The sequence below is a fragment of the Ambystoma mexicanum genome, chromosome 2p, assembly GCF_040938575.1.
Source record: "Ambystoma mexicanum isolate Mex_15411 chromosome 2p, UKY_AmexF1_1, whole genome shotgun sequence".
Taxonomy (NCBI): Eukaryota; Metazoa; Chordata; class Amphibia; order Caudata; family Ambystomatidae; genus Ambystoma; species Ambystoma mexicanum.
In genome coordinates this window covers 1,100,129,358-1,100,147,968 of record NC_090923.1, presented here as the reverse complement: position 1 = coordinate 1,100,147,968, position 18,611 = coordinate 1,100,129,358, and the positions used below count along the sequence as shown (strand labels likewise).

Genomic DNA, 18,611 nt, shown 5'->3' with positions numbered 1-18,611 from the left:
AAGTTACTCTATTGAAGCAGGTCACCTATGAGTCATGAGAGACATTTCATGTTGAACTGTGAAATACTGGCCTTCCACGCCCCCACTTCTATCTCCTACCATAGTGCTTGGCACACCACTCCAATCATCATTCTTTGAGTGCTGGTTGTTCCCCTCCACGTCTACCACTCTTCTCCACTTATGCCACTCTCTCCATAATGTTGTGCATATCCCTGCAGATCTGCCACTCTCCCGTTAGTGCTGGGCATATTCCTTTTTCGTTTCTCTCCATCTTTCTCCATGATGCTGAGCATATCTTCCCACTTCTACTACTCTTTTGGTGCAAGGCTTAGCCACCGGTCTACCAAGCTCTCCCCGTCAAACACACTCTTTCCTTAGGGCTGGCCATTGCTCTCACTTTCCCTTCTCTTTCCTCTGCACAGGCTGCATCCACTACTGACTGAATTCATCAAAGTTCTGGTTTCTGCACATTGCCACTTGTAATGGTGGCCTTTTCATCATAACAGAACTGGAACGCAAAGAGAGACTGCAAAGTGTTGTCTAGATACTTTTAATGTGTATCACAGACAATTGTATAATGGAGTGGGTAGGGAGATTCCTTTGCACATACCAACGATGAGATATTGCACTAGGATGGTGCATGAGGCCTCCACAAAAGAACTGTCTTTTCTCGTTAAAAGAACTGTCTGTAAGGCAGTCTCACAATGATAGTGCATGAACCTCCTAACAAGGATGGCACTGCGTCCGAGATCCTGGGAATCCATCAGGGAGTTTGATAAGGTCAGGGGGAGTCCATGACCCAACTGCTTTCTTTCCCCTTTGCAGTCTTCATTTCATGCTCTCACCCACATGAAGAACATAGGACTTCAATCCAAGGGTAGCAGGCAGCCTGAAAAGTACAAGAATGACATTGGTAATTAACAGAAATACAAAATAGTTCATATTAAAAATGGTCACTCAAAGCACCAGATCACATTTAATATTGCTTTAATAAATGTCATTTTCCCTCAACTATCCTGTTCATACCTCTAATCAGTAGGTTACACATATATACCTCTAGTGTGTGCTCCCTGCTGGCTGCGCTAGTGTGCCCAGTTTGGAGTGGGAAAACCTATCTACAGCCTGGGGAAGCATCAGATACAATGGCACGTGCAGGTTCCTAACCAGTCATCTGTTGATTGAGGCTGTGAGGCCCCTGATGAACCCTGGGACCTAGAGGTCATAAGTATTTTACATGGCCAAAATGTCTGCAACTAACCAGAGACCTTCCGACCTTGAATTCTTGGTCAATTATAAACATAAACTAAGTTGTGAAAAAAACAAGGGCAGTGATCAAACTAATCACGTTTCCTATAAGAAATATATGCTTTTCTAAAATCCCATAATAATCAAAAGTTATGGATTTACATACAGTTCAAGCACTCTGAATTAGCTTACATCACTGATAAACTGATAAAACAGAGTAACAAAGCATATGTAAACATTGGTTACAATATGTCTCTTTTGATCAGACCCAAAGTCCTAATTTATACGTCAGCCCTCTAATTCTGACACAGGGCCCAGAGGGCTCTCTCTAGCCCAGGAAAGCCAGCCTAGCAGGGCAATTTAGCCAGAGCCATGAACTGCTTGGAGGTGGTACAGGGTGGGAGCTGCATAGACCCCCCCATCCTCAAGACCATGCATTAACCTCAGTGACTTAACCTCTGTATTGGAAGAGAGAGTTTAGTCTTTGCTATGTGGCCAAGAGCCCATCCCTAGCATGTATATTCAGACCTGAGGGAGCACAAACCCTCATACCATAATGCTGGCTTTGGCAATTGTGGCATTGCAAGGACCCTGCGGTACAAATAGATGCTGATAAGAAGGAAGTCACTCCGGACAGTGGAGATGAAGAATACTTATTTAGTCACCGGTAACAAGTAAGGTGGGTACAAAGCCCCTCAGACATCCTCTTGTACAAGGATCATCCACCAACTGTATTACCAGGGATTCCCAGGCACTCCAGATTCTTAACGCACCCAGTATTCCATTCAACCCGAACCCTCCTGGTTTCTCCTTCACAGACATTTCACACATCCATATATGACACACCTCATCTCCTATATATAACACATCGCCCCTTCCCATCACACCTCTACCCAAACACATACACACACACTGGCACCCACACATGCTTGTAAGCACATATAACAGAAAGTACCACCAACAGGCAGCATTGGGTCTACCTTTTGTCCAGTTGGCTGGTCGGAGCACCCACATGATACCACAAAGTCACACCCACATGCTTTTCTCACCCTGCCTTTGTTCCATACCTTTCCATCTTGCATAAGCACTGCATCATCATACACTCTCTTGACTCTTTGCGGACCCCAAAATCTGCTGCTCCCTTTCATAATCACACCCTTTTTTCTGATTCTTACACTCATCCTCACCCACACAAACCTCCTGTCTCTTGACATGTTTGAGCATGTGATACCTTCTTTTCATATCCTTCCCTTTCCTCATCACTGTGCCCCTGAGTTCTTGTTTTTCCCACTCCACAAACTGTGCTCTCCCCAACCAGGAAGGGCACACAGCTGTGTGCGGTTTTCTTCGACTTAGCACCTCGAACAGCTCAAGCCCAGTGTTGGCATGTGGTGCTAGACGATAAGCACACACTCCCTTGAGAACTTCTTCCTCCCAACACTTACCGTCCTGGACAGCCATGCGGATCACCTTTTTAAGATTATGCAATTAAAACGCTCCATAGCACCATTCATCTCCGGATGATACAGGGATGTTTTATGGTGCACAACCCCTACACCTCAAAGGAAAGACAACATCAACCGTGAAGTCTACTGGACCCCATTGTCCTTAAGTATCTTAGAGGGAAAACCTTCCCTCTGAAACAACTCATCCAAGAAATGTACCACTGCACTTGAATCTGCTTCATACACAACCTTTGTCTCCACCCACTTTGAGTAAAGGTTAATCAACAACAATACATACTTTTTTCTTCCCCTCTCTCCAGCTATCGGACCCAGAATATCAAGTGCCACATACTACTTTGGCAAACCCGGTAGGTCCAATGGTTGGATTAAATTTCTCACAGACGTGTCTGCCTCCCTACAGAACACACACCTTTTGACCATCTGCTCCACTTCCTCATCAATTGTGGGCCACCAATAATCTCCTCTCAACCTGCCCTTGCAATTGGTAATCCCTAGTTGACCTTCATGAGCCAATGCTAGAATTCCCTGTCTCAAACCCAAAGGAGGAACAATCTTCTCTCTTTTACACAAACATCCATTTTCTAGGTTGAGCTCTCACGGACCCTATAATAATGTTTCATCACCTCCTCTTCTGGTCGCTCTTGCCACCCAGTTTCCACCATCACAAAAAATCTGCTTGAGGCAGGTATCCTCCTCAGCTGTCCTGTCCCACTCCCCTCCACTAAAAGCACCACCACAAACGTGAAACACTTAATCATCCTCCTGTTCCCACTCCCTGTGATCTCAAACACTTGACTCTCTCTTTCTGTTCTTGACACACACATAAGAAATCAGCCAATACATTCTCACTACCCGGATCATAATCGACCACAAAGTCATGTCCTTGTAGAGACGACACCCACTTCATCGTGCATCTTGAAACTCCTTCCAAACCCTTTGTGGTGAACATACCCATCAGAGTTTTGTGCTCAGTTTGCACCGCAAACTTCCTTCCCCACAAAGAACTTGTTAATAGCACAAATAACACACAATGCCTCCTTTTCAAACACAGAGTATCGAGTCTCTGTGTCTCTCAAAGCTTGTGACGCAAAAGCCACCTCACGATCAACTCCAAGTTGCTGTTGAAACAACACTGCACCAAGCCCTGCATTAATTGCATTATGGTGCATTGCAAAGCCTGTTTAAGTACATAACAGTAATTTGAGTAGAATACTTAACATATATCCAGTCTCTTACCAGTGCCCTAGAATGAGAGTGCCAGGGAATGGTAAGACTGCTAGGCGAGGGTGTTTTTAGGGCCTTTGGTAAGGGCCAGTATGATTCCTCTGCTCTTAGGGCGGGAGGGAGGGAGTTCCAGGGGTTTGCTGCCAATGTGGGGAAACTGGAGTCTCCTCCTATGGCTCTTTTAAATTTCAGTAGGGCAAGGTGATGAGCGTGGATAGACGTTACCGGTCTGAAGGTCTTGGTTCTCATAATTATTTGGGACAGGTATTCCGGGGCAGCATTAGATACACGTTTGTGAGTGATGGAGGAGTGTTTTGAAGATAATCCTTTCGTGAATTGGGAGACAGTGAGCCTCCTTTCTTGACGATGACATTTGATCTCTTTTCAGAATGTTTAGCCCTTGCACACTCAACTTGTGTCCTAGATATGAAATCTCCCCCCACTTTCAGCCTACATGTTTCCTTTTTCAAGGTAAGCCTTTCTAATGATTAAAAACATTCTTTAAGCTCTGATCATGGTCCCTTTCATCATGCAGTCAATAAAAGATCATCTTGGAAGCAGACAACGCCCTTAAGACCATCAAACAGTGCATGCTTAATCATTTGTCAGAAAGCAGCTGCTGACAAGTCTGAAAGGCATCCTCCAGAATCTGTAAGTACCATCCGGTTTAACAGATGTGGTGCAATCTCTGGACTAGATATGTAACTTGACCTGGTGATATGCTTATGCAAGATCAAGGGCGCGAAACACCTTGGCTCCACCAACCAGCCTAACCATATTCCCAATGTTGGGTAAGTGGAACTTATCAACTATGGCATTGCGATTGAGTCCTCTCAAATCAACACAAAGTCTCACTCAAAACCACAATAAGCAACACCCATTCAGACGCCTCCATCTGCTCAAACACTCATAACCGTTCCAGTTTCTGAAGTTCTTTAGTCCCCTCTTCAATTAGGCAAATAGGTATTTTCTCACCCTATTCACAACTGCCTCTGCTCTAGCCTTAAGCCTAATGAGGTGGTGATATCCTTTGAGGCACTCTCATCTATCTTCAAATACAAAGCTCTCTTCTACCCTTCCAGATCTCCCTTTCCCAATCAGCAACACCATCCCATGCACACTGGGATGAAGTATGATGTTCATTTTACTCTGCTTATACCATCCAAGGATGCACCCCCCACTCTTGGACACATACACATCAGCCATGGCTGAACTCCCCAAACACTAGTAGTGCCTCCCTTTGAATTCCTTTCAGGTCTTCCACTCAATAATGGCGCAATCCAAAGCAGAATCTATTAACATGGGTACGGGTATGCCATTGATACATACTTCAAACTCAAAGAGATATAATATTCCATTCATACTACAATCAACCCAGTTGTATGTTTAGTGCCATGAAACATGTCTCCATGCTCATTAAGTACATCTATGGTATTCTTTTATCAAACAATTCTACTTAGGTGCAACGTTGAGTGCACATTACAACATGGCACACATATAATAGTCAATTCAGACTACACATTATGTCTATTTCCATGAGAACGTGGCTGCATGTCCATTGATTAATGTTGATGAAGATGGCCGCATTAAAGCTAGGGGCCACTCGAGGAACAACGGACGGGGAATGGCAGCCACGTGAGCTGAAAAAGCTTTTGCGGGACAGAAAAGTGTGTCTTTGATGCTGTAAAACAAAATAAGCGAACGCTGGAATTGAAGCGCTCATTTACGAATTATGAGGCACCAGGCAGCATCCCTCAGCTGATGGTATCAAACCATCAGCATTCGAGTTTTGCTGGCATGTAAGACTGAACGAAGGGGGCCGACAGATGAATACACTAAGCAGATCATCTATTAGTATATTGATCAATCCACTTCAAGACATAGAACAGAATTGTCCATACAACAGGTGCTTTGTCCCGATAAAGACATCCTTAGTGAGTTAAAACGAGATTGTCAAAACTATTTTTTTTGTATTTTATAGACTACGACCAAAGCCATAACTAGTTGGCAAGAACAAGAATTGAAGGCAATAACAAGAACTGCAAATTAAAGCTAGAATGTAAATGCTAGATTAAATATGATGCACACTGTATGGCAATAGAAAGAATGCTAGCGATGCTGCAACGTTCTAAAAGTGCGAAGCATAACAAACAATGATTTGCCGTTCCCATTGCCTGAATCAGTTTGTGCATCCACTATGATGCCAGTTTGCATATTGTTTGTATATGCATTGAATATCTAATGTAACTTTTGCATTGCTATTAAGGTAACATTGTAATGTGTAGGAATGGGTGAGGATAGAATGTCTGGGTTTGTTTGTTGTTGAATTTGATCCATTTAATTTTTTTGCATTTTAGATCATCATATGAAATGTATGTTATGTCATCAGATGTATTACGAATAATTAACATACACTGTGTTTTTGCAACCTATCTTGTCATGAAGCTCTTGGGGGGCTGACACAGTACAATGCTATATCTACTCCAAGAGTTGAGATGGATTTATTCCGAAGCTGAATAGAATAAGTTATTAATCTCACATGGTAGTACATTCCTCTTTGTCTTTGTTGTATAGATGCCCAAGTGCCACGTGAGTCATTGGGCTACCCTGTAGTGTTGTCAATTGATGCATACCTCATTATGTGGTTTTCCTCCCTTCCTTTTCTTGCTCCCCACCGACTAACAGACCAACTCACACCACCAGCAAAACCCACGTTACCACATCCATCAACATCTTCATCATCAAGCGAAACGCCCCTCCCTCCCAATCGTGAGAGATTTTCACAGCAACATTCAAAGGGGCCTTTTTTCCACACTTCTGCAGTCTGCATTAATCCATGGGCAATTCTCGGACTCAGAGTTTGCAAAATGGAACATGCTTCCACATCGAAAACATCTCTTTCTCTCTCTCCAGCCTTTCTTTACAATGTTTTTTGTGCAAAACTGCCACTTGTCTGTTCTGTTTTCTTTCAATCTAAAGTTCCTCCTGGGAAACGCTGCCTGCGCTCTCTTTTAGGGTCCACTCTTCTGTCCTCAGTGTTTATAGCAGCGCACTCCTTTTCCAAACCCTTATCTTTGATTTCCAGTTTGACACATCTCATCAAGTGTTAAATTATCTTTGCTATCGAAGGGCCTCATCAAGGCTGGTATCGCCCCTCCCCATATTTCCTCCCTTATCTTGTTCACACCCTACATTAACTGATCGGAAAAATGTTCATTATACGACTCGCAAATATGCAATTGGTAGCTAGTTCTCCAAGACCTGCAGCAAGGCCTTCTATCAATTCCCCTTCTGTTTGCTCTCTTATACCAAAATAATAACGTTTAAGAATATGGTATGCAGTAATAAAATCGGGGCAAAAATATCACATTTACAAAAAAATCGCAAGTTGACCTGGTAAAGGTGTACCCCATTATACCATTTAAGGGGAGCTCCCCCGCTCCTTTTAAATGGTATAATGGGTCTGGGGGTTCCAGGGGGGTCCCCCGCATCCTTTACATGGATTGCAGCGGCAAAACCATGGCCTTTTTGTCGCGATTATTTGTGTAAACGGCCATTTTTGCTGCGATTTTAACACATGGAACCCAAGAATAGGGCTTGCTATCTTCTCGTAGTGCAGGTTCCATTTTTTTTATAACTGTCTCATAGGGATTCAACACATCTCCACCTGTGGCTTCATGACCCTCACCACTTGCTCCAGTTACATCCGGTAAACTCTTGAAGATCCTTTGCCCTTCAAACCCCAGAGAGTTCAGGAGAAGGGCCCTTTTTCTTTCCATACTAAATGTTGGGCCATGAATGGCTAACAAAGTCCTGGAAGTCTTCCTTCCAGATGTCCCATTTGATGGTCGGGTCCCCTGTGTTCGGAAAGGAATTTGGGGGGGTAGATTAACCATTCTTTGCTGTTTCCCCCTTTGTTTCCTTTATGCAGAATGCATCTCTCCCAGCAGAGGTATCAAGTCAAATATAAAAATTAAAATAAAGTGATAATTTTCTTTAATAAATTCTTTTCCTCTTTGAAAAGTCACCAATTTAGCACAATTGCTTAAATCTTGAACGTGCTGGGGAACATTAAGACTTAGGAGTTCATAATTCTCACTGCAGGACACACACACACTGCAATCCATGACCTTACAATGTCAGCCACACTGAATGGGTGCAATTGTTCTCATTGTGCCTGGTCACAATATGGCTGCCACATGCCTGACCTTGAAATGACCACCACAGTGCTCGCAGTCCACTTGTCCTTAAGCTGCCTGGCCTCTAAATGGCCACAGCGCACCATGGGATGCGTGGGCTTGAGTGCTCACAGTCGCTGCCCTCGGGCGCTTTCCTACGCTGAAGGGTCAGCACCACAGGCTGCCGTATCCATCTGGGCAACCCCCCAGCAGTCGTGCAACCCACGGGAGCGCCGCAATCCACCAGACCTGCCTAACCTCTGGAATTGTCCCAGAGCCTCCGGGTTTTCATTTTCTTCTCCGGGAAGATCACAAAACCTCTGGGTTTATTCGGAGCTCCAATAAAATGCATCTGTCTTCCCTCAGCAGAGATCACAGGATTCCTGTGAGAGACAGACAACGCTGCTCGGGTAACAAAGCTCATAGGGCCACCACTGGGTCGTTAACTAAACACTTAACATTCTTTGCAATGGTAAGTAATACGAACGTAGGGGGCATTACTTATTTTGTAATGGGAACCCAAAATAAAGCTCAAGAAAAGTATCCAAGTCTGTGCCTTTTTTTAAAGACAAAAACATTTTAACTGTCTCTCATTTCCATCAAGTCAAATAACACAGAAATGTGAGGCAGTTAAAATACTTTTGTTATGGGGTTTTAAGTGATAAAAGTATGTTTGCAAAACCTAAAGGTAATTTCTAAGCTTTCATTCCGGCATTGTTAGGCGAGTGTGGCTTGTTGCTGCTCTCCCGAGGCCTTGATTTGTTAATTTGTGGCTTATTCTGATGCCCCTAGGCCCTAGCGTCTCCCTGTTTCCCCAGTGCGGCTCCCCGCTCCCACTTCCTCTTTGCCTCCCTCCTCTCGGACTGCCCCTCCATCGTGATTGGGCAACTGTACTCCTCCACTGTCTGGCCTTAGCCGACGCTGCACCATGCTCGCCATTTCCATTCCGGTGTTAGCAGGGGAGTGTGGCTTGCTGCTGCACCCCCCCCCCCCCCCGAGGCCTCGATTGTTAATTTGTGGCTTATTCTGGTGCCCCCAGGCTTTAGCGTCTCCCTGATGCCCCAGCAAGCCTCCCTGGTCCCACTTCCTCCTTGCCTCCCACCTCCCAGACTGCCCCTCTATCGTGATTGGCTCATTTGCTGGTCTTGCTGACCTCCCAGGGCAACCCACTGCCCTGCAGCCCCTGCGGCTAAGGGCCCCAAGGCAAATGGTGGCTCCTACAGAGGTGGTTCCATATCGTGTCTGCAGGTGTCAGCAGGGGAAGCCAGTGGCCAGCCGTCAACCATCAGCGACTAGTAAGGTAGGAGTGGCCCGGGTGAGGAATAGAGCCATCACTCTACCCTGAAACCCTGCCACATTGCAAAGTTACCTACACCAGAATTATTGTGTTGTCTGCAGTATTAAATTGCACTGTGAAAGTATTTGAAATTACATTGTGAAACCTAGGCCTTTTCTCCCACTATACAAAAAAGGGTAGCAGGCGCCCCTCTCTCGAAAGAACAAAGCATTATAACCTGTTCAGTGGTTATTAGCCACATTGAGAGTTCGCAGCCATTGCTTTTTGCTCACTGTACCTTCACAGATGGGAAATATCCATTTGCATATCAGTCTTTGTCCCGCCCACAAGGGCAGTCCAGCACCGAAATGCTATGGTAATTCCTCTCTGAACAAGAGTACCATCAGCAACCCCATACACGTGTTTCAGCCTTGTTGGGCATCATCAGTGAGGTGAAGCTGAGTCTCTCTAAGCACAGTGAGCATGGAGTCCACGTCTGGTTGCCCCCAGGTAACCTAGGGTGACCAACCCCAAGTTCCTTTCAACAATACAAAAAAGGGTAGCAGGCGCCCCTCTCTCGAAAGAACAAGGCATGATAACCTGTTCAGTGGTTATTAACCACATTGAGAGTTCGCAGCCATTGCTTTTTGCTCACTGCACCTTCACAGATGGGAAATATACATTTGCATATCAGTCTTTGTCCCGCCCACAAGGGCAGTCCAGCACCAAAATGCTATGGCAATTCCTCTCTGAACAAGAGTACCATCAGCAACCCCATACATGTGTTTCAGCCTTGTTGGGCATCATCAGTGAGGTGAAGCTGAGCCTCTCTAAGCACAGTGAGCAGGGAGTCCACGTCTGGTTGCCCCCAGGTAACCTAGGGTGACCAACCCCAAGTTCCTTTCAACAATACAAAAAAGGGTAGCAGGCGCCCCTCTCTCGAAAGAACAAAGCATTATAACCTGTTCAGTGGTTATTAGCCACATTGAGAGTTCGCAGCAATTGCTTTTTGCTCACTGTACCTTCACAGATGGGAAATATCCATTTGCATATCAGTCTTTGTCCCGCCCACAAGGGCAGTCCAGCACCGAAATGCTATGGCCCACTATACAGGACTCTCAGACCCAGCTGTTTAAGTGTTAAACTACATTTATAATAGTGCTGTCTTTGGGTTTTGGCTTTCTTAGCAAAGGTTTCATCCAGCAAACTGTTCTACTATTGTCTGAGCTCCTGTCGTTTTGTCCATTTGTCTACTATCGTCTTCTCTCTCTTTGTCTTGTCTGCTTGCGCCCCTCCCTGTGTCCTTCCCTAGCATTCTCCCCGCCCCCACCTCTCACCCCTTCCTCTTCTCTCCTCTACCTACCTATTCCATGGTGCTCTCTGTCTCTCCTATCTTTTCCAACTGCTTCTCTATCAATTATCCTGCTCTCCTCACTAAATTTGGTAGGAAGAAATTTAAAAAGGACATCCTGGTCTCCAACTCAGGCCTCCCCATCGCTGACACCTATACCAGTGCTTCCTCCAGGCAAACCCTCACCGATATCCTCTTTGTCGTTCCCTCGCCAGACCTATGGACTCTTCATATGGTCTCTGTGCTTTTTCCTTTCTCTTCATCTCTCATTAATGGTCGTAACTTGTGGGAGGCCCTCCTGGCCCCCTTCCACTCCTCTAAGGTCATCATTAATGTTTACCTGAATGATACCGTCTTGGTCCAAGGCCCTCAGGCCAACCTTCTCTTTTTTGATAGACCCTTCCTGCGCCTCATCAATTTCCTTTCTTCTCCTGCTGTCCCCTCTCTTCCCTCCACGGCTTCCTTGGCTAACTTTCCTTGGCTAACTTGCCCTCTCCTCCTTCCTCTTCTGCCCCCCACACCCCTTGGGCTTCTTCTACACCTCAGCTGGGCGTACCTCCGATTTATACCTCTCCCCGGAAGTCTTTCAAGGACGGCAACCGTCTCCATTTAGCCACTCTAAACTCTTGCTCAGCTGTCAAACACACCTCTGAAATCTGCCGCCTCCTTCAAGAACTCGACCTCAATGTCCTTGGTTTCACTGAGGCATGGTTCACAGCCAGCTCTGTCACGAGCTTCGACACTCTCCTCCCTGGCGGCTACAAGATCCTCTCTGCACCCAGGTCCAATCGTTCCGGAGGGGGTATAGCCATGATCTTCCCTGAATGGATTCCTACCTCTGTCATCCCTACACAGGCCTACTCTTCTTTCGAATGCCTCATCTGCAGGCTCTCTCTCTCTCTCCTAGCCATTCCCTTACAGTGGCTACAATCTATCGGCCACCTGGTCAGATTAGCTCCTTCCTCTCCGAGTGGGCGGACCTCTCCTCTTCCCTATTGGTATCGACCACTCAACTCCTCCTTCTTGGAGACTTTAACATCCACCTGGATAGTTCCTGTCCTTCCTCTGGACTCTTTCGCGACCTCTGCAACTCTCTCTCACTCGCTATCCTCCCCTCTGACCCGACTCACTCTGCAGGGCAGACTCTGGATGTTCTGCTCTCTACAGACCTTCCCCTTTCTATCCCTCTCACCACTCCTCTCTCCTGGAGTGATCACTTTCTCCTTTTCTCACAGCTCACTCTCTCCACCCCCCCAGGCAAAGCCAACTCCAGCACTGCCACCTACCTTCTAGGTTATCCGACCTATGAAGCATGTGTCAGTTGAGGCTTTCGCCGCCACTTTCTCCCCCCCCCTTTGGACTCACACTGACTCACCCCTTTCCAAGCTCCACTCTGCTATATCTGATACTCTCGATGTTCTTGCCCCTGTCGCCTGCTCCAAAGGCAATACCGGCTCTCTGTCTGCACCAAGAAGAGAGCCCACAGCGGCACAGAAAGGGGAGGTAAACGACTGGCTGCATGGCGACAGCGCACTCCCCCACATTAGCATGGAACTGTCATGCACCCGCTCTCCCCCCTCCAAGTGCTGTACGCCCCCCGGGACGGAACAGCCAAAACCCCACGTATGTCACTCCACATCCGTCGTACATGGGAAGAAGCACACAAACATGTAGGCTGGGGTTCTAGGCCTACACTGGCCCAACCTATCTGGCATAATGCACACCTTCCTGAAATTCGTAAAATGGGACCCCTGGAAAACTGTGAAAGGCTTGGGATACACACACTGGAACAGGTGATTCAAGGGGGGCGCATGGTTGAGTTTGACACTCTCAGGGAACACTTTAATTTGGGCCCGGGTGACCGATTCAGATACATGCAACTGGTCCACGCCATGAACGCACAATTTCCAGACCTGGCGAAGGTCCCGGCTTGCTCCCCCCTGGAAACCAACATCCTTGCGGAACGCATCCCCTCCAAGGTCACCTCCACGCTATACCAGGCCCTCAACTCCTTCGGCACTAAAGAGCTCACTACACTGAAGGGGAAATGGGAAAGGAATATGGGCAGGCTGGAGCAGGAGGAATGGGTGGAGGCCCTGATGTTCCCTCGCGAAATCGGTATCGTTGCAAAACTATGCCTGATTCAGCTCAGGATACTGCACCGATCCTATTATTCCTGCACAACACTGGCTAGATGGAGTGGGGAGGGTGCGGAAGTCTGACTTAGCTGCCAACGCAAAAGGGGCACCTTTTTCCACACAATCTGGGAGTGCTCAATGGTACAGAACTTCTGGGCGGGGTGCACACGCACGTTCTCTGCAACAGTAGGATCCCAAATACCACTGCACCCAAAGTTGATACTGCTCGTGATATCGGAAGAACTGGGCCTCACTAAGCATGGGAAACTGTTCACGGCCGTGGCACTGGGGGCGAGCAAGAGACTAATCGCTGCAAATTGGGGATCAGCTGCAGCACTGAGCCTAGTCCGATGGTCAAACGAGGTCACCAGGTGCGCCTTTTTGGAGCTGCGAATTTACACGGCAAGAGGTTGTCCACGCAAGTTCCCACACCATCTCCCCCCCCCCATTCTTGACACCAGTGGAACCCCCCGTCCACAGTTAGGGCGGAATCTGCTGTAAAATGACAGCATGCACTATTGAATTAATTGTCTTCTGCTTATTTTCTACATGTATGATTTATGCACTTGTTAAAACAATAAAAATGTGTTTAAATAAAAAAGAAGAGAGCCCACATACAAACCCGCGTCGCTGCGGCATCTAACAAACTCTTTCAAATCTTCAAGGAGCTGGCCAATCCTACTGCAATCTCTACCTCTCCTGTCCCGTCCCAGGCCCTATGCATGGCCCTTGCTTCTCATTTCATCTCTAAAACTCAGGACATCCTGTCCTCTCTCTCTTCCTCTCCCTCTACTCCCTGCTTTTCCTCTGGCCCTTCTTCAGACACCTCCCCCCCACCCACTTCTCTGCCTTTCCCCTGTTCTTCCCAGACGAGGTTTCTAGACGAGTCTGATCTATGAAAGTCTCATCAAAACAGGTTTACCCTGTTCCTCCAAAACCATCAAGGACCACATTGACAACCTGGCTCCTGCTCTGGCTGACTTCTGCAACCAATCCTTCGTACTGGAGTCTTCCCTTCCCCCATGAAGTACTCCCTTGTGCATCCTCTTCTTAAGAAACCCTCTGCCGAACAGTCCTGCCCGGCTAATTATCGCCCAATCTCCATCACTGCTTTCCTGGGCAAACTCCTGGAAAAGCTGAATCTGTTGGTTGTCTCCATGACCCTCAGTCTGGCTTCAGAGCTGCCAGAAGCACAGAAACTGCTCTCCTGAACATCCGTGAAGACCTGCTCTCCAACCTCGATTCCAACACCCCCTGTGTCCTCATCTTACTTGATCTCTCTTCTGCCTTTGACATGGTCAACCATGCCATCCTGCTCAACCGTCTCCGTGATAACTTGGGTATCACCGATCAGGCCCTGGCTTGGCTGACCCTCTCCTATCGACCCTCCCAGGTCTAACTTGGGTCCTTCCTCTCCTCTATCTCTAACTTGGGTGTTCCCCAGGGGTCTAACCTCTCTCCCTGGCTGTTCAACCAATACCTGGCACTTCTTGCCCACCGCATTGCCGCTCTCTGCCCCAACTTTCAGTGCTATGCGGATGATACTCAACTCATTTTCAGGCTCCCTTCCGCCTCCTCTTCTCCTTCTCTCATCTCTGACTGTCTGTCTGCTATCCAGGAGTGGTGTGCCACCAACGACCTCTGCCTTAATGCCAGTAAAACCGAGATTCTCTTCATCGGCACACCTGCTCCCTCCTTTCCTGTCACTCTCTGGCAAGCCTCTCTTGGCCCTCTTCCATCTCCCAACTCTGACGCTAAAAACCTTGGGTCATCTTCGACTCCACACTCCCCTTCTCTCCTCACATCTCTGACGTCTCTAAGAAGTCACACTACCAGCTGCACCTCCTCAAAAGGTATTCTTCCTTTCCTCTCCTTGCCCTAGAAGCTCACTGTCTCTAGAGCCCTGGGTCTCTCTAGGCTGGACTACTGCAACAGCCTCTTTCTAAATCTGCCTGCCTCTACTCTCCGCCCTCTGCAACTCATACAGAACAGGACTGCAAGACTTGTCCTTGGCCTCAAATCCAGGGATCGTATCTCTCCAGGTCCGTCCACAAGGCCTTCTGGGGCCTGGGGCCTCAATACCTTCAACTCTCTCTTCCTAAATATCTTCCTTCTCGAACTCTTCGCTCATCCGCCTCCAACTCCCTCAGGGTCAGTCGCTTCTCCAAGCAACAAGTTGGTGGTAGATCTCTTTCTTCGGCCGGGGCCTCCCTCTGGAACTAGCCTCCCTGCCTCTCTGAAACTTGAGGAGAGCCATCTCTGGTTCTGGAAGCACCTCAAGACCTTCCTCTTTGCTTCTGCTTTCTCTCCTCCTCTCCCCTGCTGATCGCCTGGCTGAAACTGAAACTGCACTGGTTACCTGGCTACCCTCTGATCTCGGGCCCAGGTCTCCTCCCCCCCAGTTGCACACCTGCGCTGCCCCCCCGGCAAACCCTGCACTCAGTGGCTGTTTCTGTATCCCTACTGCCCCCTACCAGCACTTGACACCTGATGTCTACACTTACCCTTGCACTTGCCACCAGCTGGCTGCACTTTTTAGTATGTCTTTTTTTTACTGTTATCCTATGTATGGCACTGCCCCCTCCCGCTTTCCCCCGCACTTTTCCCCCTCCCCCTCCCCTGCACTTGCGCGATCTCAATGTCACCTGCCCTAGTAAAATCGTTGTCTCCGTCTTCCCTCTGTCCCCCCTCCCTTGCCTCGTCGTGCTTTGAAACACGTGTATATAGGCGTGTTATAAATGCCATATCATATCATTACTTTGCATTATGAAATGTGTATTACTTGATTCAAGAGGGAAAGGTGCAATTATACTGTTTTTGCTTAACATATTTCTATTTGGATTTATATATTTGTCAAGCTTTTTTATTAGGTTTTCTGTACTCCTCCAGTCATTTTTGTAATATAGAGTGTTTGTAAAAGCGAAACATTAACACATACTCATACCAAATACGCCTGAGAAGATATGCGGCCAAGTACCCGAGTTGCAGACTGGTCTGAAATCCTGGCTTCAACACTTGACTCAGTGCCCTGAATGGATGATGATCTAACAATTAAACAGAACACATATGTGCAGCTGTTTTTATTTAGTAACAAAACAGGATTATTTAAATGTACCCAGATGGAAACAAATTAGAGATGCTGATAGTAAATTGCAATTGCTGCATTTTTTGTCTCCAGATTTCTAATCCGAAATGTTCATTTGGTAAGCGTGTGTGTGTGTGCACCCTTTCTTAAATGAGGTTGTAGCGAGAGCAGAGTTTATAGTATTAATAGGTGCTGCAAGAAGCACGTATGCCGGAAGCTGCAGATATTTCTGGGCTTTTGATGTTCAAATGTAGGCAGGACTGCAGGGAGCCTCTGAGCCACTAGCAGCCAAGCTCACAAACTGGGAGCACTGTCTCAACCGCTACTGCAAGCCTTTGTCTGATCAACACACAGTGCCACTCGTTCAGAGTCCAAGGGGCTTCCAGCTCCTCGCCAGTGATATGAAGGAAGTCACTCCGGACACTGGAGATGAACACCTCTTTATTTACAGGTAACATGTAAGGTGGGTACAATGCCCCTCGGACATCCTCTTGTACCAGGCTCATTCAACAACTGACTTGCCAGGAATCCCCAGGCACTCCAGGTTCCTAACACACCCAGTATTCCATTCACCCACAACACTCCATGTTCCTACCTCACAGAAATTTCACACATCCATATATAACATAAGCCTTGAGGTTGAGGATCATAGTGCTACCTCCACTCCGAGGACTATCATTTATGGAAACACATGTGCCATCAGAGAAGAGACTGCGTATGTTGAAGCAGGTACAAGCATGAATAGAGAAAATCAGCCATCACTGTAAACCAGCACAGATGCGAAGAATCAAACAACAGAGTTAATTTGCGGGGTCCTGTATGTGAGCATGGAACCCTGTACAGACTTACCAAGTCTGTATGAAAATTGGATGGCCGGAAGTGGAGACAGTAAGCAGGGAACTGTCCCTGTGAAAGCGGGCTGAACTTGGGGAGCCAAGTTCAAAACTCAAAGCCTCAGGTGGAGGTGAAGGGGCCGGACCACCGCTTGATGTAAAGATGGCTGTCCGGCCGTTTAGAACCTCCTGGAGCTATGGACCTACAGTGAGAGGGGCAATGAGAAATTATGTATGGACTGACCAATACAATAATACAAAAGCCTCAAAGGATCAGCAAGGCAGGTGAACCAGAGGACGCAGTATAACCAATGGGCTTAGGTTAACGTAGCTATTTCCAATGGCCTTTAAAGCCTAGATTAGAAAGACACTGTAGATTGAACATGAGCGTACATCTATAGGATGAGTCCTTTAGGTGAACTAAACTGATGGTAGCTTTTCTGACCTTTATGAGGAGGACAGGGGAAGCCTCTGGCTCCCACCAATCATACGAATTCCAGAATATGGCGGCACACATCCCAGATGCAGATAGAATCCAGATGTCAGTTGAATCCAGTTTTGCATATCGCAAAGGAGTCGAGGACACATCTAGCAAAACTTGCTCCTACAGATGGTCCCCAGTCCATACCTATTGAGAAATTCCCCAGAAATTCTGCCAGTGTATGTCCCCCAGGACCACAGCAGAGATAGGGCTCTAAGAAGAGTACTTTCCTAAGAGTCTTTGCCTCTTCCCCCCTACTTGAGATGGGGCTGGAAAGCAGCGCTAAGTAAGCACACACGATTCAGAATAAGACGGCTTAGATGCACTGAGAGCTGCAACCCCATTGGCTGGTGCACCTCCACCGCATCATGATACGTTGTAACTGTTTCTTTGATTGCTGCTATGTTGCTTTCTCTCTGATTTCACGTAGTGCGAGCCGGGGACTCCTTCCTCTCTGGCTCACCGGGTTCAGGGTTGTTTCCTGGGCTCCAGGTCCTGTGTGTGGTCATGCCTTCCCTCTGGGAGGGTTCTGCTCGGCCCCGCTGACACAGCACAACCCTTTGCCTCGCCGGCCACATTTATCGTTTTTTCTGCTTCTCTCCGGGTCTCCCTCCAGACCTTCTTCCAGGCCCTTCTCCGCTCCACAGTCGGCTGCGCTCAGCACAGCGGCTCAGCTTCCCAATGACATCGGTACATCAGCGGCTTGCCTCTGCATATCACTTCTCCTCTTCCATTCAAGGCGGAAAGTCCTTTTATTCTTGGTACAAGATACTAAAGGGGTGTGTTTAACTGTCAAGACCATTGAGAGGCCAGCACTGCCTTGAGCCAACTGTTCAAATGCACTGTCTACATTATTTGGAGTTCCACAGCTGAAAGGTCAGATCCATATATGCAGCCAATGTTTTAGTTGTAGGGAGTTCCTTACCGGAATGGCAGTCCCTATTCCCTGGTGTGGAGTCAATCCCACTAAGGTCCTGCTTCCCCAAACCTGTAGGGAGGCTTTTGCTTAGTGGGCTCACCTCCTTAGCCACAAAGGGGTGACTCCAAGGAAGAAGGGACGAAACCTCCCGATTAATCACGTACCCCTACCGGTAAAGAGGAGATCCCCTCTTCCGAGGTTACCATTTTCCCAGACCCACGCAGATTTGTCTTCCTTTTCTACAAAGGTTTCCCAGGATGATAGGGGAAAGTACTTCTTTGAAGGGTTTTCCAGAGGAGGATTGGTTAATAAATCTAGAAAGGCAGGGAAGTTTGCACCTATGATGACTTCCTCCAGTAGGCTTGGTACCACTGCCGTTCTTACCCTGGTGGGACAACCTCTAGTGTCTAGTGTA

The 18,611-nt window shown here is 47.3% G+C and overlaps 1 protein-coding gene across 2 annotated transcripts in view; it reads right to left on the bottom strand.

Moving 5' to 3' along the window:
• Positions 1 to 534: 534 nt before the first annotated feature.
• The window catches only part of TRPT1 (tRNA phosphotransferase 1), a 281,545-nt gene continuing 263,468 nt past the window's right edge, over positions 535 to 18,611 (bottom strand). For both annotated transcript variants that reach the window (XM_069645097.1, XM_069645098.1), the window contains one exon: positions 535 to 889. In XM_069645097.1, coding sequence (XP_069501198.1) covers positions 867 to 889 — 23 coding nt within the window. In that variant the 3' untranslated portion in view covers positions 535 to 866. The remainder of the gene's footprint in view (positions 890 to 18,611) is intronic.